We start from the raw sequence: 26,555 nt of genomic DNA on the forward strand, positions 1-26,555 counted from the left end.
CTCCAAAATTGATAAAATGCCCTCAACGCCGATTCCACTTTCTGAAGCATTCTTGGTACGCCTCCTGATATCGTTGCAATCTTCATCGTTATAACGGGGTTTTCAACTTTGGAAATAAAATAAAGTCCGCAGGAGCCAGGGCTGGAGATTACGGAGGGCGAGGCAGCACAGCTATTTCGTTTTTTGCGCAAAATTCAAGCACCACCAGGGCTGAACGTGCAGGTGGGTGGGATGTACTTGGCGGCAACACGGTGCATTCCAAGGCGTTGTGTCAGGATTTCATGACATGATCCAACTTCTAACAATACCATCACTTGCAAAGTAGGTTAGAAATCAGATTAATAATGTTGCCCACGCAGCATATGTTCGCTTTACCGGGCAACAACAAAGTTATTGACTGTGGATGGTATCGTCAGAATGGAAAAAAATGAAGTCACTGTAAAAAAGTCATTAATTTTGTTACTTATCTTAAATGGATTCCCACGTAGATTTCGTCGAAGTAGTTATGGTTCATCTTGTTGATTCTAGGGCGATTCCACTTTGACTGCTAGAAGGTTCAGATTTGTATTTTAGCAATATTTGAAGACCTAACAAATGCGTTTTTCAGGAAATTCTTAGTGATCAAACAGTCCCAGATCAGCACGATGGTATGGTAGAAATAATTTTTGACTTGGTGTTCACGATCCACATTTTTATTAAACTTCTTGTAAATTCACACATACCTCTTCTTAATTGTCACATCACCAAGAAAACAGTTTTGTATCAATCTTCATATATTTAATTTCCACTTTAACCAAACACAAGACTTGACTGCTCTTTTACAAAGCGAAATAAGAACTTAACTCTGCAAAGTGAAACAAAGACTGCTCTGTACGCATTCGCGCCAAAACGGTTACAAAGAAGTCAAAGATTATGACAGTCTCATAGAAACACAAGAACCATATCACTGTAATATATCGATACATCGGAGTACCTATACAGTAATAAAACCAAATGTCAATATTGTCACAAAAATATGTCTGTTACGTCGCAGAAAAGTAGTACGATATCACTGGTATAGGGAACTGGGGTTGGAGTGCCGTAATAGTCACGTAAATAAAGAACCATTACAGACTAAAATGTTACATTCTTCTGCAATCTCTCGGACAGTCAGTCATCGATTGGGCCGCACGGTTTGGTTCACGTTCCAGACATGAGCGTCGTCGGTGGACGTCGAAGGGCGTCCTGAAAGAGAGTTATCTTTAGCTACTGTCTGGCCATTTCTAAACCACGTGTAAACCATTCGTAACACCGAGTACGGCATAAGCACTCATCACCGTGGACTTCCTGCGACATTTGATGCGTCTCTGCAAAGCTTTTCTTTAGTTTCATGGGAAATTTAACGCAGACACGTTGCTCCTTTAACTCTGCCATCTGGAAATCCGCCATCTGTGCGGCATAACGTTCAACTCAATAAATCACGGAACAATAACTGACAGACATACAGCAATGAAACATCCGAGAGTTACACACTGAAGACACACGCGTGTTCAGGAATGCGAGCCGCATTTCGCTCCAACAGACCATTGGCGCGAAATTACGAATGTTCCAGAATTTTTCGAACGGACCCCTTGTATGGAAAACACCCCCCTCCCCCAACCACCAGAAAAAAAAAAGATCCTGAAACCTAAAATCTCTCTCTCCCTCCCTTTCTCTCTCCCTCTGTCTCCCCCTTTTACACACACACACACACACACACACACACACACACACACACACACGCACAAACACACACAAAAAAAATAATAATAAAGTAAAAATATCTCAGTCACCTCTGAAAGGTTCAAAACAGCCGCCAGGAACACCTTCAACTGTTCCACTGTCAGCCATCTTGTTTTTACACCTCCAGCTGTTCCACTGCCAGCCATGTTTTGTTTTTATAGCTGATAAACAGTGAAACAGTGAGTGACAGTGACAGTGGCAGTGGCAACTCAATATTCAGTGTTTGACAGAGATGAAGACGAAAAAAGAGTAAGTGAAACACCATGTAAATAGACACTCACACAAACACACGCAAACACATAGAATTAAATAATTTCAGGCATAATAATAACATAGTTCTTCAAATCGTAATTTTGGCTTAAACAATTTATCTACTTTAAGGTATAAGTGGTTGCAGATGACAAACTGTCGGTCATTGTAGAAACACAGGACATCAGAAAAACCACACCATGTGGTAAAAAGGTATGGATTTTCATAATTTATGTGTTTTTTCAAATATCTATAATTACATTTAAAAAAAACTAATAGCTACATGTATACAAAACAACAAAGAACGTTCTTTATCTTTAACAGATGGAAAATAAAAGCCCACTGAGGATGCTGCAACTGCAGTGAAACATGTTTGGGTTAAAAAACAAAACTGTGTTTTGCTAAAGGCGGACCCTATCCAAAAACATATATACCGACAAAAGCAAGTGACAGAATGCTAGAACATCTGTTAAGACATCAGGAAATAACTCCCATGGCAATAGAGACAGCTGTAGAGGGCAAAAACTGTAGAGGGAGGCAGAGATTGCAATACATCCAGTAAACAATCCAGGACGCAGGTTGCAAGTGCTACTCTCAGATGAGGAGGTTGGAACAGGAGAGGGATTCGTGGCGGGCTGCATCAAACCAGTCAGACGACTGATGACTCGAAAGAAATAAAAAAAATAGGTACCTCATCAGCGACCAAAGTCAGTGTTAACCATTTATCTGGTGTCGTCTTCCTCATTTCCTTCTTAACATCTAATTCAGACATTCAACATTATATCGATAAATGGATTAAATTTTGGAATACTGTGCTATTTTTTTGATAAATCGAAAATTAGCTTGTTTGGCACCCCCCCCCCCTCATGAACCATGGAATTTGCAGTTGGTGGGGAGGCTTGGGTGCGTCAACGCTACAGATAGCCGTACCGGAAAGGCACTCACCTTGCACGCTACACACGAAGTACTCTGGGGATAGGGCCTCACTGTACGTATCTACTAGCACCGAATACAAAGATCTCCTTATCTGCCTCAAAGAAAAGGGGATCGAACATTATACGTACAGGACCGCAGAAGAACGGACACAGCAGTACGTGGTAAAGGGAGTGGATCCCAGCACTCCAAACAACACAGTACAAGCGGCGCTCAACTTCCTAGGATTCGACTGCAAAAGTGCTTCCAGGATGACAGGCTTCCTCTCTCACCACCGTCTACCACACTACCTGGTCGAGATGGCCGACACGGCCGCCTCCCGCGGCCTTCTGCAGATAAGAAGCCTTCTGCGGATGGACGTAAGGGTAGAGATATACGAACCGCCACAGGTCCCGCAACAATGCAACAACTGCCAGCGGTTCGGTCATTCGACCCACCGCCGGGGCATGGCACCCCGTTGCCGCGGATGCGCTGGCAAACACGCATCCAACGCATGTACACTCATCCAAGAGAACATACGCCGTTGCGCCAACTGTGGCCAAGGCCATGCGGCCAACTACAGGGGCTGCAACGTATACAGAGAGCCGCAGAGGCGGAAAAATCAACAGTCAAAGCCACCCAATGTCATAACACGACCACGGCCCGCACCTAACCCTGTCGGGAACGGAGTGTCGTTCGCCACGGTTACACGCCCTAGAGGAGCGGAGCAGGCCGCGGAACCTCTGCGCCCAGCACATGCACCTAAAATAACCGCTGCGACAACAACACAGTCGTCTCAGCCAACACACGACACTGTAACCACACCGGTACCAACACCAGCCCCCACAAACAACACAACCCCGCCCTCTGAAGCCACTGCCTGCGAACCTACACATGACACACAGGTAAACACACACACACAAGGAACCCCAGAACCTAAAACCCAGAGAAGACGTAGGCGTACACGCGGAAACGGGAACACACGTGCACCACAACAAAACACCCAGCGACAACATAACAATGACACACAGACACACAGTCAGCAAGCCAGCGACACCAGCACACACACCACGCCACCCCCCACCACATCTGACACACAGGCACCTCAAAATGTTACACATAACAGCAACACAAGCGCCAGCCCACACATAACGCCAACACCCGCACCAGCGGCCGCCAACACCACAACTGAGCCACAGGCCGACACACACAACACCAACACAACATTTGAGGGTTTATGGGAAACAATATTCCCCCATCACACGACCGCTCAGATCTTTAACAAGATCATGGCGGCCGTCGCCACACTCTTCACACAGCTCTTGACTGCTCAACCTGGGCAGTACTGGGCCGCCATAAAAACAGCATTCACCACACTGTTTACACCCATACATGGATAACACGCCACATCCCGCCCCCAACGCAAACAACCGAACACTAACACGGATCCTGTTCTGGAATGCAGACGGGCTCAACAACAAAAGGGCGGAATTTGCCGCGCTCATGGAGCGTAAGGGTCTCCTTATCGCACTACTGAGCAAAACTAAGCTCAAACCACGCAACCAACTAAACTTCACCGGCTATTGCGTCTATCGCACCGACCGACCGGACGGCTCTGGTCATGGCGGAACAGCCATCATCATACACAAAGACATAGAACACACAAACATAGTACTACCTGAACTTGAAAAACTAGAGGCGACCGCCGTTAGGGCCAAGTTCAACGCAGCCTACACTACACTGGTGTCAGTATACAACAGCCCTAAAAACATCATAACACGCGACATCAGCACAATACTCAACATGTCACCGCGCGTAATAGCCGCTGGAGATCTTAACGCAAAACACCCGGACTGGAACTCAGGAATACGAAACTCCAACGGCAAGAAACTATACGAACACGCACTAGGACGAAACTACATCACACTAGCGCCGACCGAACCGACGCACATTCCCTACCGGAGGGGACACAAGCCAGACGTGTTAGACATGGCCCTCATCAAGGGCATAACAACGACACTCAACGTTGCCGTTGAAAACGATCTGCCCTCAAACCACCAACCCATTGTACTGTACATTGAATAAACACTGCAGCACATGGAACAACGCAGGATGTTAGACTACAGACGCACGAATTGGACCCAGTTCAAGGAAACGCTTGACAGTCACATCCCACCCACCCACGCGATTAACGAGACAGCCCAAATTGACGAGGCAGTTGAAACCCTCACCGGCGCCGTCCAGGACGCAACAGCCGACACCATACCAATCCGCACGCCATAACAACACAGTGCAGCCCTGCCCCAGGAAATCCTGGGCCTAATCTCAATGAGGAACCGCCTCAGGAGACATTGGCAGCGTACCAGGCGCTAGCACTTCAAACAGCACATTAACAGGCTCCAGGATATAATCCGGGAAAAAGTACAAACATTTAAAGCACAACAGTGGGACCAGAAACTCGCAGGGCTGGACGTGGCAGCTGGCCCGACACTTCACCAGGGAGAAACTGTACACCCCCACGGTACAAGGGCCCGACGGACCAGCATATTCTGCGAAAGAAAAAGCGGAACTGATGGCCCTCACACTCGCAGCGTCATTCACACCGAACCTGTATCCCTCAGACCCAGCGTTCACACTTGCTACGGACCAGGAGGTCACACGCATCTTGGCCCAACCAGCGCGCAACAACATCCGACAAGCTAGTACAGCAGAGATCAAATGGGCCATCATGCATACCACCGCTAGGAAGGCCCCTGGTCACGATGGCATTCAAAACTGTGTCCTCCAGGAGTTCACGGCAAAGCTGTAGAATACTTAACACACATAACAAATGCCATACTCAAGCACCAACACTTCCCCACCTTTTGGAAGACGGCCAAGGTCCTGATGTTCAGGAAGCCGGGGAAAGACCACTCCCTCCCACAAAATTACCGACCCATCAGTCTGCTGAGCGCGCTCAGCAAGATCGTTGAGAAGGTAATACTTAAACGACTCACCAGGCACTGCATCACAAATGACACCCTGAGATCGGAGCAATTCGGTTTCAGGAATCACCACTCAACAACACAACAACTCCTCCGCCTCGTTGAATACATAACACACGGATACAACACAAACAAGGCAACTGGTGCGGTGTTCCTGGACATCGAGAAGCCTTTCGATCGTCTATGGCACAACGGCCTCATACGCAAACTAAACGACGCAGGGTTCCCCGACGGGCTCGTACGTCTCATACTCTCATATCTCACGGACAGGAGTTTCAACACCGACGTGCAGGGCAAACAATCGACACGACATGGTATACAGGCAGGAGTACCCCAAGGAAGTATCCTAGGGCCCTTACTGTTTAACCTCTACATTAACGACCTCCCAGCTACACATAACACGACGGTAGCAATCTACGCGGATGACACCGCCATCCTCGCGCGAGATTGGAAGCCGTCTAACATTAACTCACGACTACAGACTGCGGAGCCTTGGCTGGTGAAATGGCGTGTTAGAGTAAACTTCGACAAGTGCGAGGCCGTTCTGTTCACTAGAAGACCGAAGCAACTGCGCAAACATCAGTACTGCAACCCAATAACACTACACACACGCCCAATACGTTTCCGCGAGAAGGTCAAATACCTCGGTGTCTGGCTGGACAACTGCGCCAAGTCGCCTGTGCCGTCTGCAGCTCATACAGAACAAAGTGCTCAAAATCATAAGCAACGCTCCGCGCTACACACGCATCGCGAACCTTCACCGGGAATACCGGCTAGATACCAACTTGCAGGTATTCCAAAAACTCTCCACACGACTGTACAATAACACGGGACACTCGCGCAACCCGTTTATTCTTTCTCTGGGTAACTACGACCACAACCGTAGATGGAAGCATAACAGACCAAAGACATTACTGGCTAGGAACTAAACATCTATGGTCGATAGAACGCTAACACGACAGTACTGGAGAGCCCCTGCAACACAGTTATTACTGGGAACCCAGATGTGCGACCAGCCGAAAATCAGGCATCCGCAGGGAAACCGTACTGTACACAGCACGCAGACCAGCCACACACACCCCCTACACTGTCTGTGAGCCGATCTATGACCGACCGCCCACAAATCTACAACGACCTTGAACTGTTGCAGGGACGCAGCAACCGCAGTAAGCGCCGCAACGAGCTCCAACAACGACAAAGGTAACGATGCACGATACCTCGCACTAACACAACCACACCTTGCATGTTCTGTCGCAGATAGCAAGCCGCTATTGCCCTTACTACCCGTCCTACTGTCGCAGAGGTATTTTTCCCTTCGCTCTTGCCTAGGCACTTTTTTTCCTCTGCCCTTACAACCGCTACCCTTCGATCATTTTCGACCACTTCTATCTCCCGATGGACCATGTTAATGAGTAATCTTACCCAGACGCATGGACAACATCACAACCCGCATCCTGTGACACCTGATTCAAAAACTAACATGTTTACGGAGGAACAGCCTTTTCAGTAGCTGTTTGGCCTTGTAACCCTAACCAAAGCGGCATTCCAGTGCTGGTACTGCAAACGGCTGAAAGCAAAGGGAAACAGCAGCAATAATTTGTCCCTGGAGCATGCAGCTTTACTGTATGGTTAAATGATGATGGCGTCCTCTTGGGTAAAATGTGTTGTTGTTGTGGTCTTCAGTCCTGAGACTTGTTTGATGCAGCTCTCCACGCTACTCCTGTGCAAGCTTCTTCATCTCCCAGTACCTACTGCAGCATACATCCTTCTGCATCTGATTAGCGTATTCATCTCTTGGTATCCCTCTACGACTTTTACCCTCCACGCTCCCCTCCAATGCTAAATTGGTGATCCCTTGATGCTTCAGAGCATGTCCTACCAACCGGTCCCTTCTTCTAGTCAAGTTGTGCCACAAACACCTCTTCTCCCCAATCCTATTCAATACCTCCTCATCAGTTATGTGATCTACCCATGTAATCTTCAGCATTTTTCTGTACGACCAAATTTCGTAAGCTTCTATTCTCTTCCTGTCCAAACTATTTGTCGTCCATGTTTGACTTCCGTACATTCCATACAAATAATTTCAGAAATGACATCCTGACACTTAACTATACACTCGATAAAACAAATTTCTCTTCTTCAGAAAGGCTTTCCTTGCCATTGCCAGCCTACACATTATATCCTCTCTACTTCGACCATCTACAGTTATTTTGCTCCCCAAATATCAAAACTCCTTTACTACTTTAAGTGTCTCATTTGCTAATCTAATTCCCTCAGCATCACCCGACTTAATTCGACTACATTCCATTATCCTCGTTTTGCTTTTGTTCATGTTCATCTTATATCCTCCTTTCAAGACACAGTCCATTCCGTTCAACTGCTCTTCCAAGTCCTTTGCTGTCTCTGACAGAATTACAATGTCATCGGCGAACCTCAAAGTTTTTATTTCTTCTCCATGGATTTTAATACCTACTCCAAATTTTTCTTTTGCTTCCTTCACTGCTTGCTAAATATAAAGATTGAATAACATCGAAGAAAGGCTACAACCCTGTCTCACTCCCTTCCCAGCCACTGCTTCCCTTTCATGTCCATCGACTCATATAACTGCCATCTGGTTTCTGTACAAGTGTAAATAGCCTTCCGCTCCTTGTATTTTACCCCTGCCACCTTCGGAATTTGAAAGAGAGTATTCCAGTCAAGATTGTCAAAAGCTTTCTCTAGGTCTACAAATGCTAGAAACGTAGGTTTGCCTTTCCTTAATCTTTCATCTAAGATAAGACGCAGGGTCAGTATTGCCTCACGTGTTCCAACATTTCTACGGAATCCAATCTGATCTTCCCCGAGGTCGGCTTCTACTATTTTTTCCATTCGTCTGTAAAGAATTCGTGTTAGTATTTTGCAGCTGTGGCTTATTAAACTGATTGTTCGGTAATTTTCACATCTGTCAACAACTGCTTTCTTTGGGATAAAATTATTATATTCTTTTTGACGTCTGAGGGTATTTCACCTGACTCATACATCTTGCTCACCAGATGGTAGAGTTTTGCCAGGACTGGCTCTCCCAAGGCTGTCAGTAGTTCTAATGGAATGTTGTCTACTCCCAGGGCGTTCTTTCGTCTCAGGTCTTTCAGTGCTCTGTCAAATTCTTCACGCAGTATCATATCTCCCATTTCATCTTCATCTACATCCTCTTCCATTTCCATAATATTGTCCTCAGGTACATCGCCCTTGTATAGACCCTCTATATACTCCTTCCACCTTTCTGCTTTCCCTTCTTTGCTTAGAACTGGGTTTCCATCTGAGCTCTTGATGTTCATACAAGTGATTCTCTTTTCTCCAAAGGTCTCTTTAATTTTCCTGTAGGCAGTATCTATCTTACCCCTAGTGAGATAAACCTCTACATCCTTACATTTGTCCTCTAGCCATCCCTGATAAGCCATTTTGCGCTTCCTGTCGATCTTACTTTTGAGACATTTGTATTCCTTTTTGCCTGCTTCATTTACTGCATTTTTATATTTTCTCCTTTCATCAATTAAATTCAATATTTCTTCTGTTACGCAAGGAGTTCTACTAGCCGTTGTCTTTTTACCTACTTGATCCTCTGTTGCCTTCACTACTTCATCCCTCAACGCTACCCATTCTTCTTCTACTGTACTTCTTTCCTCCATTCCTGTCAATTCTTTCCTTATGCTCTCCCTGAAACTCTGTACAACCTCTGGTTTAGTCAGTTTATCCAAGTCCCATCTCCTCAAATTCCCACCTTTTTGCAGTTTCTTCAGTTTTAATCTATAGTTCATAATCAATAGATTGTGGTCAGAGTCCACATCTGCTCCTGAAAATGTCTTACAATTTAAAACCTGGTTCCTAAATCTCTGTCTTACCATTATATTATATAATCTATCTGAAACCTGTCCAGACTTCTTCCATGTATACAGCCTTCTTTTATGATTCTCGAAGCAAGTGTTAGCTATGATTAAGTTATGCTCTGTTCAAAATTCTACCAGACAGCTTCCTCTTTCATTTCTTAGCCCGAACTTCACTAATTCCCACTATATCTCACTTTAACCTATCCATTTACCTTTTTAAATTTTCTAAGCTACCTGCCCGATTAAGGGATCTGACATTCCACGCTCCGATCCGTAGAACGCCAGTTTTCTTTCTTCTGATAACGACGTCCTCCTTAGTAGTCCCCGCCCGGAGATCCGAATGGGGGACTATTTTACTTCCGGAATATTTTACCCAAGAGGACGCCATCATCATTTAACCATACAGTAAAGCTGGATGTCCTTGGGAAAAATTACGGCTGTAGTTTCCCCTTGTTTTCAGTCGTTCGCAGTACCAGCACAGCAAGGCCGATTTGGTTAGCGTTACAAGGCCAGATGAGTCAATCATCCAGACTGCTGCCCCTGTAACTACTGAAAAGGCTACTGCCCCTCTTCAGGAACCACGCGTTTGTCTGGCCTCTCAACAGATTCCCCTCCGTTGTATCGCTTAGGCACGCAAGCCTCCCCACCAACGGCAAGGTCCATGGTTCACGGGAGGGGGGGGGGGGATTGGAGGTTGGGTAAAATATTCCGGAGGTAAAATAGTCCCCCATTCGTATCTCCGGGAGGGGACTACTCAGGAGGACGTCGTTGTCAGGAGAAAGAAAACTGGCGTTCTACGGGTCGGAGCATGGAATGTCAGATCCCTTAATCAGGCAGGTATGTTAGAAAATTTAAAAAGGGGAATGGATAGGTTAAAGTTAGATGTAGTGGGAATTAGTGAAGTTCTGTGCCAGGAGGAAGAAGACTTCTTGTCAGGTGACTACAGGGTTATAAATACAAAATCAAATAGGTGTAATGCAGGAGTAGGTTTAATAATGAATAAAAAAAGTAGGAATGCGGGTAAGCCACTACAAACAGCATAGTGGACGCATTATTGTGGCCAAGATAGATACGAAGCCCACACCTACTACAGTAGTACAAGTTTATATGCGAATTAGCTCGACAGATGACGAAGAGATTGATGAAATGTATGATGAGTTAAAAGAAATTATTCAGATAGTGAAGGGAGACTAAAATTTAAGTGATGGGTGACTGGAATTCAAGAGTAGGAAGAGGAGGAAATTCAGTAGGTGAATATGGAATTGGGGTAAGGAATGAAAGAGGAAGCCGGCTGGTAGAATTTTGCACAGAGCATAACTTAATCATAGCTAACAATTCGTTCGAGAATCATCAAAGAAGGCTGTATACCTGGAAGAAGCCTGGAGATACTGGCAGGTTTCAGATAGATTATGTAATGGTAAGACAGAGATTTAGGAACCAGGTTTTAAATTGTAAGACATTTCCATTGGCAGATGTGGACTCTGACCACAATCTATTGGCTATGAACTATAGATTAAAAGTGAAGAAACTGCGAAAAGGTGGAAATTTAAGGAGATGGGATCTGGATAAACTAACAGAAGCAGAGGTGGTAGAGAGTTTCAGGGAGAGGATTAGGGAACGATTGACAAGAATGGGAGAAATAAATACAGTAAAAAAGAATGGGTAGCTTTGTGGGATGGAATAGTGAAGGCAGCAGAGGATCAGGGTTGTAGCCTCTCCCCAATGTTATTCAATCCGTATATTGAGCAAGCAGTGAAGGAAACAAAAGAAAAAATTGGAATAGGAATTAAAATCCGTGGAGAAGAAATTAAAACTTTGAGGTTCGCCAATGACATTGTAATTCTGTCAGAGACAGCAAAGGACTTGTGTCTTGAAAGGCGGATATAAGATGAACATCAACAAAAGCCAAACGAGGATAATGGAGTGTAGTCGAATTAAACCTGGTTATGCTGAGGGTTTTAGATTAGGAAATGAGACACTTAAAGTAGTAAAGGAGTTTTGCTATTTGGGGAGCAAAATAATTGATGATGGTCGAAGTAGAGAGGATATAAAATGTAGACTTTCAACAGCAAGGAAGGCGTTTTTGAAGAAGAGAAATTTGTTAACATCGAATATAGATTTAAGTGTCTGGAAGTCATTTCTGAAAGTATTTGTATGGAGTGTAGCCATGTATGGAAGTGAAACGCGGACAATAAATAGTTTATACAAAAAGATAATAGAGCCTTTCGAAATGTGGTGCTACAGAAGATGCTGAAGATTAAATGGGTAGATCACATAACTAATGAGGAGGTATTCAATAGAGTTGGGGAAAAGAGAAATTTGTGGCACAACTTGACTAGAAGAAGGGATCGGTTGGTAGGACATATTCTGAGGCATCAAGGGATCACCAATTTAGTATTGGAGGGCAGCACGGAGGGTAAAAATCGTAGAGGAAGACCAAGAGATGAACACACTAAACAGATTCAGAAGGATATAGGTTGCAGTAGGTACTGGGAGATGATGAAGGTTGCACAGGATAGAGTAGCATGGAGAGCTGCAGCAAACCAGTCTCTGGACTGAAGACCACAACAAGAACTTGTTTGGATCTGAGCAAAAGCGAAAAGTGTTCAGAAGGAAAATAGAGAGCTCTAGTCAAATTTCCAATCTACAGTAAAGACATGCGAGAGGTAGCATAACTGTTTGGTAAAGGAGAAGGAGATGTCCCGTCGACAACGAGGTCATTAGAGACGGAGCACAAGGTCAGATTAGGGAGAGGTGGGAAAGGAAAACGGCCGAGCCCTTTCAAAGGAACTATCCCGGCATTTGCCTGAAATGATTTAAGGAAATCACGGAAAACCTAAATCAGGCCTGCCGGACACGGATTTGAATCGTCGTCCTCCCGTATGCTAGTCCAGTGTGTTAACCACTGCGCCACCCCTCTCGGTAATTGTTTGGAGATGCATGGCACCTTCTGCTGTTGATGACTTGGAAATTATTTTCACGGATCATCGCAAGTATATCGCTGTGTGGACAGGCCATATACTTAGCAGTGCACAGGAACCGGGTCTTGTTGGTGTCTTACTTTCGACAAGACAAAGACCCTAAACATACGGCTCTGCGAACTGGGGACTGGGTATTGTGTATTTCTCCAAGAAGGTTTTGCTTCTCCCACAAAGCCCTGCACTTAATCTGGTAGACCATCCTTGGGTTCACGTGGATACAAAGTTTGAAAATGTCGTTCACAGGAAAGTGGGAGTTCCAGACGGTATTGCTAGAGGAAGGCTCGAAGATCTCCTCAAGTACGAGAGTCACTCGAAAAGAAATGCGCACTTTTTTTTAAATCCATCATTTATTGTACATGTTTGAAAGTTTTACAGTGTGTAGATAAATCCTTTAGGGACAATATTTTCATTTCTCCACATAATTTCCATCCCTCTCAACTGCCTTAGGCCATCTTGGAACCAGCGCCTGTACACCCGCACGGTAACATTCTGGACCAACCTGTTGGAGCCACTGTTGGCAGCGTGCACAAGGGAGTCATCAAACCCCAAACCTTGTTCCACGAAAAGAGTCTTTCAGTTTCCCGAAGAAATGATAGTCACATAGAGCCAGAACAGGACTCTAAGGCGGGTGTTTCAGTGTTGTCCATCCGAGTTTTGAGATCGCTTCCATGGTTTTCTGACTGACATGTGGGCGTGCATTGTCGTGCAACAGCAAAACATTCTGCTTTTGCAAACACTTCCTTACCCTATCCTAACGTAGCGTGATAATTCGTTCACTGTGACGCGTCTGTCAGCAGTCACCAATTCGTTAACTCTCTGCACATTGTCTGGAGTGTGTGCAGTACGAGGCCTGCCGCTGCGAGGACAATCCTCAGTATTGCAGTGCCCACTTTCATCACGTAACCTGCTTGCCCACCGACTAACTGTACTGCGATCGACAGCAGCATCTCCATACACCTTGTTCAACCTCTTGTGGATGTTTCCCACTGTCTCGTTTTCACAGCACAGGAATTTTACGACATCACGTTGCTTCTGACAAGAGTCAAGTGTAGCAGAAATCTTGAAGACATGCTGTGATGGCGCCACTCACAGGAACAGGTTGAAGTAAGTTTGAAAACAAGTGGGAAGGATGTATCTACACACTGTAAACCTTTCACACATGCAGAATGAAAACTGTATTTTTAGAAAGATAGTGTGCATTTCTTTTGGAGTGACCCTCGTATTGCTCGCAACTTGGTCCACTCCATGACAAGACGTCTACAAGCTCATATCAGTGCCGACAGTATGCACACAGGCTACTAGAACTGAGTTACGTGGATTAGAGAGACATTACTTCATTTGTCTCTAAGGGTGCCAATACTTTTTTGATATGTAGAGCTACTGATTTCTTTTCGTAATGTAATAGTTTGTTGCGAGAAACATATGTTTACTATTGTGCATTATTAAATGTAAGAGAGGGCATTTATTTGTTTGTGAAGTATACATGATGGTGTGTCAGTACTTAGTGGTGCCACTGTACATGCGCATTCCATCGGAGAATTCCAGGGCGAGGTAACGAAACGGAGGTATACGCTCACAGGAGGCTGAGAGATGGTGAGATATTATTAAGAGCAGCTGGGTTGCCCAGCTGATAGCGCGGGAAGATTCCACAGTTTGGGACGTTATCGCGAGCACGCTCGGGTCAGCAGCGGCGCCCGGCGATAGCGCTGCGAGCACTCGCGCCGCGCGACAGCCTCCGAGCGGCAGTGAGCGGCATGGCCCGGATCCGCGATCCCGCCCCCGAGCTGATCCTGCTGCTGCTGGCGGCGGCGCCTTGCGTGGGGGCGCCGCGGCAGAAGCGCGTCGTGGGCGGCAGCCCGGCCTCCATCGCCGACTTCCCGTGGCAGCTGTCGCTGCAGTACGACGGGTCGCACACCTGCGGCGCGGCCGTCATCGGCGGTGAGTGGGCGCTGACGGCCAAGTCGTGCGTGGGCACCGACCACCTGGAGCACCTGCAGGTGCGCGCCGGCAGCGCCGCGCGCTCCAGCGGCGGCTCGCTGCACAACGTGACGCAGGCCGTGCGCCACTACCTGGCGCTGCCCACCACCATGGACTACGACTTCGCGCTGCTCAAGGTGCGCCGCGCTCGCTGCTCAGCTGTGCCCCGCTGCAAGGCTAGTTTACAGGGCACTGAGTCGCCAAACAAAGATTCGAACTCAGCTGCCGAGGTGCATGACGGCACGCGGTTGCTCAAGTCGCTGTAGAAACTAACCCGTTCGGACTCTGGCGATATTAAAATTCACTGCACGACAAAACTGAAGATCACTTTTTCGAAATCCTTCATTTTCACATATTGCGCCTCTTAAGTTTCATTGCATATTTTTTTTGGATGGGGTCTGCTTTTAGCAAAACACGGTTTTCTTTTATATCCCATACATGTTTCACTGCAGTTGCAGCATCATCAGTGGGATCTTATTTTATGGCTGTTAAACATAAAGAATGCTCTTTACTGTTTGTAAACATATAAATATTAATTTTTAAAATCGTAATTACAAATTTTTGAAGAACTTACAAAATTAAGTATTCATAGCTTTTTTATCACATGGTGTGGTTTTCCTGAGGTATGTTTTTATAGTGCCTTTTTTCTTCCAAAGATTGTCATTTCCAACCATATACAAGTCAATGTAGGCGAATTATTAAACAAAAAATTACGATTTTGAAACTGTTATGGCTATGCTTGAAATTAACTCTACGTGGAAGGTTTCATAGTCACAGTTTCACTGTTTACTATCTGTAAAAATAAGACGGCGGACAGTGGAACAGTTGAAGCTGTTCCTGGTGGTTGTTTTGAATCTTTCAGAGTTGTATATGCCATTTTCTGTGTTTGTGTGTGTGTGTGAAGGGTAATTTTTGGGGGGGGGGCGGGGTTCTCTAGGTTGGTGTTATCTAATAATTCTTTGAGGGCAGAGAATAGAGTTCCATTGCAGAGAGCTGTGTATTCATTTATTACTTGTTTTCCTTCAACTATGGCTTTTTGTATTTCATATTTTTCGTCAATTGTTGGTTTTTGTGGGGGCCTGTTTCTTCATTTGAGATTTTTCAAGTCAGTATTGCTGTCTGTTGGGCTACGTTTCTTGTCCATGAGGTGTTCAGCAAATGTGGAATGACAGCTGTTGCTTTTTAATGCTCTTCTGTGTTCTGTGTACCTGCTATTAAAGTTTGTGCTTGTCCGTCCTATATAAACAGATTTTCAATCCTGACATGTTAATTGGTAAATACCAGATGCGTTGTGCTTGTCTGCTGTGGTTTTCCTTAGTTTTCTCTGTGTTAAGTTTTCTGTACTGTATGCTATTTTTAGCTCTTGTTGTTTTAGCATCTTGCCTACTCTGTGAGCTGTTTTGTTGTTGTAGGTGAGATTGAAGCACTTGTTACTTGTTGTGGGTGTTTCTTGTTCTAGACTTTTGGTCAGGTGACTACAGGGTTATAAACACAAAATCAAATAGGGGTAATGCAGGAGTAGGTTTAACAATGAATAGGAAAATAGGAATGCGGTTAAGCAACTACAAACAGTATAGTGAACGCATTATTGTGGCCAAGATAGATACGAAGCCCACACCTACTACAGTAGTACAAGTTTATATGCCAACTAGCTCTGCAGATGACGAAGAAATTGAAGAAATGTATGATGAAATAAAAGAAATTATTCATATAGTGAAGGGAGATGAAAATTTAATAGTCATGGGTGACTGGAATTCGAGTGTAGGAAAATGGAGAGATGGAAACGTAGTAGGTGGATATGGATTGGGGCTAAGAAATGAAAGAGGAAGCCGCTTCGTAGAATTTTGCACAGAGCACAACTTAATCATAGCTAACACCTGGTTTAAGAATCATGAAAGAAGGTTGTATAAATGGAAGAACCCTGGAGATACTAAAAGGTATCAGATAGATTATATAATGGTAAGACAGAGATTTAGGAACCAGGTTTTAAATTGTAAGACATTTCCAGGGGCAGATGTGGAAGAGTCCACATCTATTGGTTATGACCTGTAGATTAAAACTAAAGAAACTGCAAAAAGGTGGTAATTTAAGGAGATGGGACCTAGATAAAATGAAACAACCAGAGGTTGTACAGAGTTTCAGGGAGAGCATAAGGGAACAATTGACAGGAATGGGGGAAAGAAATAAAGTAGAAGAAGAATGGGTAGCTTTGAGGGATGAAGCAGTGAAGGCAGCAGAGGATCAAGTAGGTGGCGCCGTGGTTTGCACACTGCACTCGCATTCCGGAGGACGACGGTTCAATCCCGTCTCCGGCCATCCAGATTTAGGTTTTCCGTGATTTCCCTAAATCGTTTCAGGCAAATGCCGGGATGGTTCCTTTGAAAGAGCACGGCCGATTTCCTTCCCAATCCTTCCCTAACCCGAGCTTGCGCTCCGTCTCTAATGAACTCGTTGTCGGCGGGACGTTAAACACTAACAACCACCACCACCACAAGTAGGTAAAAAGACGAGGGCTAATAGAAATCCTTGGGTAACAGAAGAAATATTGAATTTAATTGATGAAAGGAGAAAATATAAAAATGCAGTAAATGAAGCAGGCAAAAAGGAATACAAACGTCTCAAAAATGAGATCGACAGGAAGTGCAAAATGGCTAAGCAGGGATGGCTAGAGGACAAATGGAAGGATGTAGAGGCTTATCTCACTAGGGGTAAGATAGATACTGCCTACAGCAAAATTAAACAGACCTTTTGAGAAAAGAGAATCACTTGTATGAATATCAATAGATCAGATGGAAACCCAGTTCTAAGCAAAGAAGGGAAAGCAGAAAGGTGGAAGGAGTATATAGAGGGTCTATACAAGGGTGATGTACTTGAGGACAATATTATGGAAATGGAAGAGGATGTAGATGAAGATGAAATGGGAGATACGATACTACGTGAAGAATTTGACAGAGCACTGAAAGACCTGATGCGAAACAAGGCCCCCGGAGTAGACAACCTTTTATTGGAACTACTGACGGCCTTGGGAGAGCCAGTCATGACAAAACTCTACCATCTGGTGAGCAAGATGTACGAAACAGGCGAAATACGCTCAGACTTCAAGAAGAATACAATAATTCCAATCCCAAAGAAAGCAGGTGTTGACAGATGTGAAAATTACCGAACTATCAGTTTAATAAGCCACAGCTGCTAAACACTAAAAGGAATTCTTTACAGACGAATGGAAGAAATAGTAGAAGCCGACCTCGGGGAAGATCAGTTTGGACTCCATAGAAATACTGGAACACGTGAGGCAATACTGACCTTACGACTTGTCTTAGAAGAAAGCTTAAGGAAAGGCAAACCTCCGTTTCTAGCATTTGTAGACTTAGAGAAAGCTTTTAACAAATTCTGAAGGTGGCAGGGGTCAAATACAGGGAGCGAAAGGCTATTTACAATTTGTACAGAAACCAGATGGCAGTTATAAGAATCGAGGGTCATGAAAAGGGAAGCAGTGGTTGGGAAGGGAGTGAGACAGGGTTGTAGCCTCTCACCGATGTTATTCAATCTGTATATTGAACAAGCAGTAAAGGAAACAAAAGAAAAATTCGGAGCAGGTATTAAAAACCATGGAGAAGAAATAAAATCTTTGAGGTTCGCTGATGACATTGTAATTCTGTCAGAGACAGCAAAGGACTTGGAAGAGCAGATGAATGGAATGGACAGTGTCTTGAGAGGAGTATATAAGATGAACATTAACAAAAGCAAAAGGAGGATAATGGAATGTAGTCGAATTAAGTCGGCTGATGCTGAGGGAATTAGATTAGGAAATGAGACACTTAAAGTAGTAAAGGAGTTTTGCTATTTGGGGAACAAAATAACTGATGATGGTCGAAGTAGCGAGGATATAAAATGTAGCCTGGCAATGGCAAGGAAAGCGTTTCTGAAGAAGAGAAATTTGTTAACATCGAGTATAGATTTAAGTGTCAGGAAGTCATTTCTGAAAGTATTTGTATGGAGTGTAGCCATGTATGGAAGTGGACGATAAACAGTTTGGACAAGAAGAGAATAGAAGCTTATGAAATGTGGTGCCACAGAAGAATGCTGAAGATTAGATGGGTAGATCACATAACTAATGAGGAAGTATTGAATAGGATTGGAGAGAAGAGAAGTTTGTGGCACAACTTGAACAGAAGAAGGGATCGGTTGGTAGGACATGTTCTGAGGCATCAAGGGATCACCAATTTAGTACTGGAGGGCAGCGTGGAAGGTAAAAATCGTAGAGGGAGAACAAGAGATGAATACACCAGAAGGATGTAAGTGCAGTAGGTACTGGGAGATGAAGAAGCTTGCACAGGATAGAGTAGCATGGAGAGCTGCATCAAACCAGTCTCCGGACTGAAGACCACAACAACAACAACAACCTACCGTATTTACATGCATTTACAACAATAACTTGCCAGCGATCGGGGCATTGCCGCCACTGAATAGTTCGCATTTACTTGTAAACGGAGACAGATATGAGTGTCACTGAGGGACGGAAATGTGTCCCTACGAGATGACAATGCACTGTAAAGTCATGCTGTGGCACGTTACTATAAGCTGTTGTGTGTGACACCTTTTTGCGATGTTCTTAGTTTAATGAATGCAGAATAACATATACATGACATTAACTTGTATCCATCAATTTGGTATCAGAAATTCGGCTAGTATGACAGTAATGATGCAGTTTCCAGATTATGGAACGAAGTAACCAAGGAGTGTGTTTCAGATAGTACACACAAATATAAATTATTTTCCTTTATAATTTTATTTGTTTTATTTACAGTGAAATGAGATATACAAAAATACAGTAAATAGCTAAGTACCTTCAATTCCAAAATTTATTTTTGAAAGGTTTTTTAGTTATTTTAAGGTGCATTTTTACGAAATATTCAACAATAGTGTTCCTGTCAGTTTTCGAACGTAATGTGGAATTTCTGTTGAATGTGGCACCAGCTGTCTGCATATCAGCATGGTTACAAAACTTTTCAGTTTCAAGATTGCATCCTTCTCTGTCAATGACAATATTATGAAGCAGAGAAATGCACTTGACTATGTGATCAGCTACGTAAATGGTTGTTTCAGTTTCCTTGCTCAGTAGTCTCCATTTATTGGTCATTATACCAAATGCACATTCAACAGCTTTTCTTGCTCTGGAATGCATATCATTGTATAGAATCTTCTCGTTGTCCAAATTTCTACGAGGAAAAGGTCTCATCAAATTCTCTAATAAGGGGTAAGCTTCATCTACCAAAATGACATACGGTAGTTCCTGACACATTCCTTCAAGTCTTGTTGGTGGCGGTAATATCAGCTCCCCATTTGTATATAACATACTATCTTTAAACACGCCTGCATCAGACTGGCACCAACATCTACAGCTATAAATTTGTAATTTGCATCATCAACTGCTTGGAGTAGAATCGAATAAAACTGTTTGTAATTGTAAAACATTGGACACGTTATGAGTTTACCGTCTAGACATCCAACACGGCTTGGAAGTCCCCATCTCGTATGCATTTCACTGGCAATTTCTTTAAATCGAAAAACAGTTGGCGTTGGTAAATGAATGGGAGCAAGTGACTCCCATATGGCCATACAAACATCTTTCACCACTACTGATACGGTGAACACCCCTAATCGGAATGACGATGCTAGTGCATGAAAGGAGATGCTAGTGGACATATAACTGAGAAAAAAAATCGTAAAATATGTTACTCAAGTGTGGTGTTGGGCGACGTTTTTACAGTTTTGTTTGCACAGTAGATATTTATTCAGTCCATGTCATTTCATAGTTATACAAAATAAATAATTAAAGAGATATTTTCTTGCAACCTTCTATATTCTTTCAATTAAAATAATGAAATCGAAATGCAACGACCTGAGAGACAGTTACAGAGAGTAACTTATGTAACTTGGCAAAATAAGGTCATGTGATCCAGGGAATAATGCAATTCCACAAGTTACAAGAGCAATGCACAGTTCCTTATCTGTGGAAATAGAACCACTGAGTCAAAGGGCGTTATCTCAAAACTCTTCGCCTATCAATCTGTCTATCTTACAAGGTAATGAAAAGAATTCTGTGAGGTCATCAGTGGCTCCACATGATGAACCATCACCACTGCCAAGCGCTGCAACATAAAGATAAAAGTTGGAAAATTCTGAAGGAGTATGTCTGCGATTCTTCGTTGAAGGCAGAGCAAGACATTACCCAAAATGACGAAGATAATTACTTCCTAATGAGCCTCATGAATCCCATAAACTCTCTTCCCCTCAGAGGCAGCATCTGTGAAATTTAAAATACAAAAGCATGACTACAATTAATTGGAGGTAGTGAATGCTGTACAAAGTTCTACTGCAAACCAAAAAGTGTGTACTAACGAGTCTTACCTTATCGTTATACACAATTTTTCTTCTGCTGTTATACTTCTGCGAAAATTTGTGTTCTGTTTCGAAATTTTGTCTTGAATGTTCTGCAGCACATACTGAGATGTATTATGATTCATTCTGTAATATGAATAAAAATTGTCAGGATAGTTTTTAAGTTCTTCATGTAAAGAAAAAACTCTCCTAAATGTCTGTCGCTATTTATGGGATGAATCCATAACCTCCTAGTTCTTCTGTACTTCAAAACTCGACGAGTTACTGCAGAGTCAAAACAATACCAATAAAAGAGTGAAGAAATTGTTCTAAACGACAGCACAGACTATCTAAAGGTGAGCAACTGTTGACTGCAGCTGTGTTTTCTACTGAATTGCTTGTCAGCTGTCGAAGGATGGGGATTTTTTAAATTTATTTATTTGGCCTCCGACAGCTAATAGCCATTTAGCCAAAGAGTGGGGATTACCTTGACAGTGCAGCGCAGCCCGCCAAGGAAAAAAAAAAAAATATGAAGAACAATGAAACGCACATCTGTGTCGATCTACAGTAGTTTCATTAACTCTCCATTATTTTTTCTGTCAAAGTAGACAACGAGACTACAGAATTGCGCTTCAGTTTCTGCAGTAAACGTACCACAAATTAGTTTTTGTTATTAGTTTTACATCAAATTTTATCAGACCTATGTCATTGACACTTCTATCTAGACACTTTAACTAGACAATGAGACCATTAAAATAATACGAGGGACCGACACTAGGTCTGCGCTGATCACTAGTAATTAGTTCTTTTCTGTCCCGTAATATATGACTACACTAAACCAAGCTGTAAGCGCGCGAACTTGCGGATGCGGCACTGACGCCACTGAATAGCTCGCATTACTTGTGACCAGAGAGAGATACCAGTATCTTTATCATTTCAAAAACTTTTTGGTACTTTTAGCTACATTTCATCCCCAACAATGTATGGTCTAAAACGGATCTAACAGTAAATTACCCGCTACATAACTTTTTCACTACAAGATTTGTAAATCAAGTGCACAACGTTGACAAATAGCATCATTTCACAATGACTGTTAAGAAATATGGAAAGATAAATGATTCAATACGAAGCTAAGATGTTACACTACCACGTTTACAAAAATCAGATTTTTTAGCCGCATACTTTCTTCAAAATGGGTTGGGTAACGTTACGAAGCTAAGAAATCACGCGAAACGAAAAGTAGACTTTTTCTTTTTTCACGACATAAGTAACGCTTTTAAGGAAAAACTAAGTTCATAAAACGATGTGGCGAAGTCTTGTACACCGCTAAGAATTTTTAAAACATGAAAATCGGAGAAGCGTATTTTCCCCCATTTCGCCGTCCCGGCTCGGCGCGGCGCGCAATGTGGGTGCACCACACGTCGGCCTGAGCTGGCCAGGCACGCGTCATCCCAGCCCGGACCGGCCGGCAGAGTGAACGCAGCCGCAGTCTTCTGTACCTGCAGAGAAAGGCGCGCACAGAATATTGCTTTACCACTGGTCAGTTTACTCAACAGCCAATAGCAAAGCAACATTCTCCCGCGTCAGTCCGCGTTTTTCGTCAATAACCAATCGCAAAATAGTAAACCTAACGACTGCACTTTTCACCGACGTAATTATGTAACATGCTGAAGTTTTGTGTATGCATAAAGTTATTTACTACTGTTATTTATACCTGAATTAATTTTTCCTTTACCATAAACTTACTTTACAAATCTATTCTACAAAAATCCCCTTTGTCCACATGCATACTTCTTCGAAATATTCCCACAGTAAATCGCACTACATAACTCGTCAAACAGTTATCTTCATATTAACCATAAACCACACTGACGCACCATTCATACTGCTAAAACACATTTATAACATTTTACATACACAAAAAGACATAATAGCACTTTATGAAAATACTGTAACAGTTTATGAAAAACATTCTATTACTGTAGTGCACTACTGGGCACAATCGAAATTACAATCACAGTCCCCCTATCGAATACTGTCCTCTATCGGCTGATACATCAACTACGTGCGCGTCCAGTCTCGCGTCACCATCTGTCACTATCCAGCTCTGAGACACATCTCCCACTTAACTGCCTAGATTACATTAGATTAGATTAGACTAATACTTGTTCCATAGATCATGGATACAACACTTCGTAATGATGTGGAACGTGTCAGGTTAATAAAAGATGTCTGTACAAGATATTACATTACACAAAATATTGCATGACACTAATGTTTAAGTTGTTTTTTCCCTCCCTTAATTTATATCTAAAACTTCAGCCAATGAGTAGGAGTTGTCATCTAGAAATTCTTTTAATTTATTTTTAAATGTTGGTTGGCTATCTGTCAGGCTTTTGATGCTGTTTGGTAGGTGACCAAAGACTTTTGTGGTAGCATAATTGACCCCTTTCTGTGCCGAAGTCAGATTTACCCTGCATAGTGAAAATCATCCTTTCTCCTGGTGTTATAGCTATGCACAGTGCTATTACTTTTGAACTGGGTTGGATTGTTAAGAACAAATTTCGTAAGTGAATATATATACTGTGAGGTTACTGTGAGGATCCCTAGATCCTTAAATATATGTCTGCACGATGACCGTGGGTGGGCTCCAGCAATTATTCTGATTACACGTTTTTGAGCAATGAATACTTTTCTACTCAACGATGAATTACCCCAGAATATGATCCAAGGCAGGATCGGGATACGGCGCTACGCCTGAGTCTCAGCAAACAGAGCTCCAGAGCACGGCCTTTGTCACCTTCTTTAGCGGCTGCCCAACATTCGACAAGTGGCTCGGCGATTTGGCTAGGAACATGCGTTGTCCATCCCAAATCTGCCCGACCAAACCCCGCCGCCAGGCACTGCTGCTCCAGCCGTCCTCCTTCCGTCACGTGACGTTCACAACGCACTGCCGCCGCGCCGGGCCTCCACAACTCAGCCAGGAAAACCAAAGATAAGTCACAAGGTAGGTGACTATCGGTACCGCTGCCAGAGGCAGTTAAAACCCAGCCGCCACGTCTCCGTTTACGTACTGAATAAAGTGCGTGCATGCCGTAGTTTGTAACTAATTCATGTCTTTTTCATATACAGGGTGTTACAAAAAGGTACGGCCAAGCTTACAGGAAAAATTCCTCACAAACAAAGAAAGAAAATATGTTAAGTGGACATGTGTCGGCAAACGCTTACTTTCCATGTTAGAGCTCATTATATTACTTCTCTACAAATCACATTAATCATGGAATAGAAACACACAGCAACAGAACGTACCAGCGTGACTTCAAAAACTTTGTTACAGTAAATGTCCTCCGTTAGCGAGGATACATGCATCCACCCTCCGTCGCATGGAATCCCTGATGCGCTGATGCAGCCCTGGAGAATGGCGTATTGTATCACAGCCGTCCACAATACGAGCACGAAAAGTCTCTACATTTGGTACCGGGGTTGCGTAGACAAGAGCTTTCAAATGCCTCCATAAATGAAAGTCGAGAGGGTTGAGGTCAGGAGAGCGTGGAGGCCATGGAATTGGTCCGCCTCTACCATTCCGTCGGTCACCGAAACTGTTGTTGAGAAGCGTACGAACACTTCGACTGAAATGTGCACGAGCTCCATCGTGCATGAACCACATGTTGTGTAGTACTTGTAAAGGCACATGTTCTAGCAGCATAGGTAGAGTATCCCGTATAAAATCATGATAACGTGCTCCACTGAGCGTAGGTGGAAGAATATGGGGCCCAATCGAGACATCACCAACAATGCCTGACCAAACGTTCATAGAAAATCTGTGTTGATGCCGTGATGGCACAATTGCGTGCGGATTCTCGTCAGCCAGCACATGTTGATTGCGAACATTTACAATTTGATCACGTTGGAATGAAGCCTCATCCGTAAGGAGAACATTTGCACTTAAATGAGGATTGACACATTGTCGGATGAACCATTCGAAGAAGTGTACCCGTGGAGGCCAATCAGCTGCTGATAGTGCCTGCACACGCTGTACATGGTACGGAAACAACTGGTTCTCCCGTAGCACTCTCCATACAGTGACGTGGTCAACGTTACCTTGTACAGCAGCAACTTCTCTGACGCTGGCATTAGGGTTATCGTCAACTGCACGAAGCATTGCCTCGTCCATTGCAGGTGTCCTCGTCGTTCTAGGTCTTCCCCAGTTGCCAGTCGTAGGCTGGAATGTTCCGTGCTCCCTAAGACGCCGATCAATTGCTTCGAACGTCTTCCTGTCGGGACACCTTCGTTCTGGAAATCTGTCTCGATACAAACGTACTGCGCCACGGCTATTGCCCCGTGCTAATCCATACATCAAATGGGCATCTGCCAACTCCGCATTTGTAAACATTGCACTGACTGCAAAACGACGTTTGTGACGAACACTAACCTGTTGACGCTACGTACTGATGTTCTTGATGCTAGTACTGTAGAGCAATGAGTCGCATGCCAACACAAGCACCGAAGCCAACATTACCTTCCTTCAATTGGGCCAACTGGCGGTGAATCGAGGAAGTACAGTACATACGGACGAAACTAAAATGAGCTCTAACATGGAAATTAAGCGTTTCCGGACACATGTCCACATAACATCTTTCCTTTCTTTGTGTGTGAGGCAAGTTTCCTGAAAGTTTGGCCGTACCTTCTTGTAACACCCTGTAGTTCAGTAACTGTCACCCTGTATGCACGCGCCCAATGCAGGTCAGCCCCGCGTTCGACCTGAACGATCCGAACGTGAAGGCAGCAGCGCTCCCCGAGGAAGGGTCGGACCCTCCGGCGGGGACTGCAGTGACCGCCACAGGCTGGGGCCGCAACGGCACCTCCGTGGAGCTGCCGGAGACACTGGAGCAGGTGAGCAGCGAGGTGCTGGAGCGCGCCGACTGCCAGGCGCAGCTGGGCACCTGGTACGTCACCGAGCACATGGTGTGCGCCGGCGCCAGCGACCGCGGGCTCGTCTGCTGGGGCGACACCGGCGGGCCCCTGGTCACCGGCTCCACCCTCGTGGGGGTCGTGCCCACCACCGGCGTGTCCTGCGACGAGCAGCCCTCCGTCTTCTGCAGGGTCTCCGACGTCCGCTCCTGGATCGCCAACAACACCGGCATCTGAGTCAACTGCATCGTCCTGCACCGCACCACCTGACCACGTGGCGGATGTGCCTTTTGTGGAGCGCTAAATTCATATCTTCCTTTCCTTCCACCCCGCTCTGGAAACAAATTAAATAGTGATTGATTTGTTACATTCTTCAGTACGAAAATCTAATTTTTACTTACGTCATTCTTCATTTGTGAAATATTGTACACGAGTATGTCAAATAAAAGGATTAGGTGCATATATGTAGGAGCTTATCTCAACTATTTTATGACTGAAACTTCCTGGCAGATTAAAACTGTGTGCCGGACCGA

The 26,555-nt window shown here is 44.2% G+C and overlaps 1 protein-coding gene across 1 annotated transcript; it reads left to right on the top strand.

The window, feature by feature from the left end:
• The first annotated feature begins 14,417 nt into the window (after positions 1-14,417).
• LOC126284786 (trypsin-2-like) lies at positions 14,418-26,483 on the top strand. Its single transcript, XM_049983954.1, has 2 exons — positions 14,418-14,867; positions 25,855-26,483. Exons 1-2 carry the CDS (start codon positions 14,508-14,510, stop codon positions 26,257-26,259), a joined length of 765 nt encoding a protein of 254 aa, XP_049839911.1. The 5' UTR covers positions 14,418-14,507; the 3' UTR covers positions 26,260-26,483.
• Positions 26,484-26,555: the final 72 nt, after the last annotated feature.

Source organism: Schistocerca gregaria, chromosome 1 (assembly GCF_023897955.1).
Source record: "Schistocerca gregaria isolate iqSchGreg1 chromosome 1, iqSchGreg1.2, whole genome shotgun sequence".
In the NCBI taxonomy this organism is placed as follows: domain Eukaryota; kingdom Metazoa; phylum Arthropoda; class Insecta; order Orthoptera; family Acrididae; genus Schistocerca; species Schistocerca gregaria.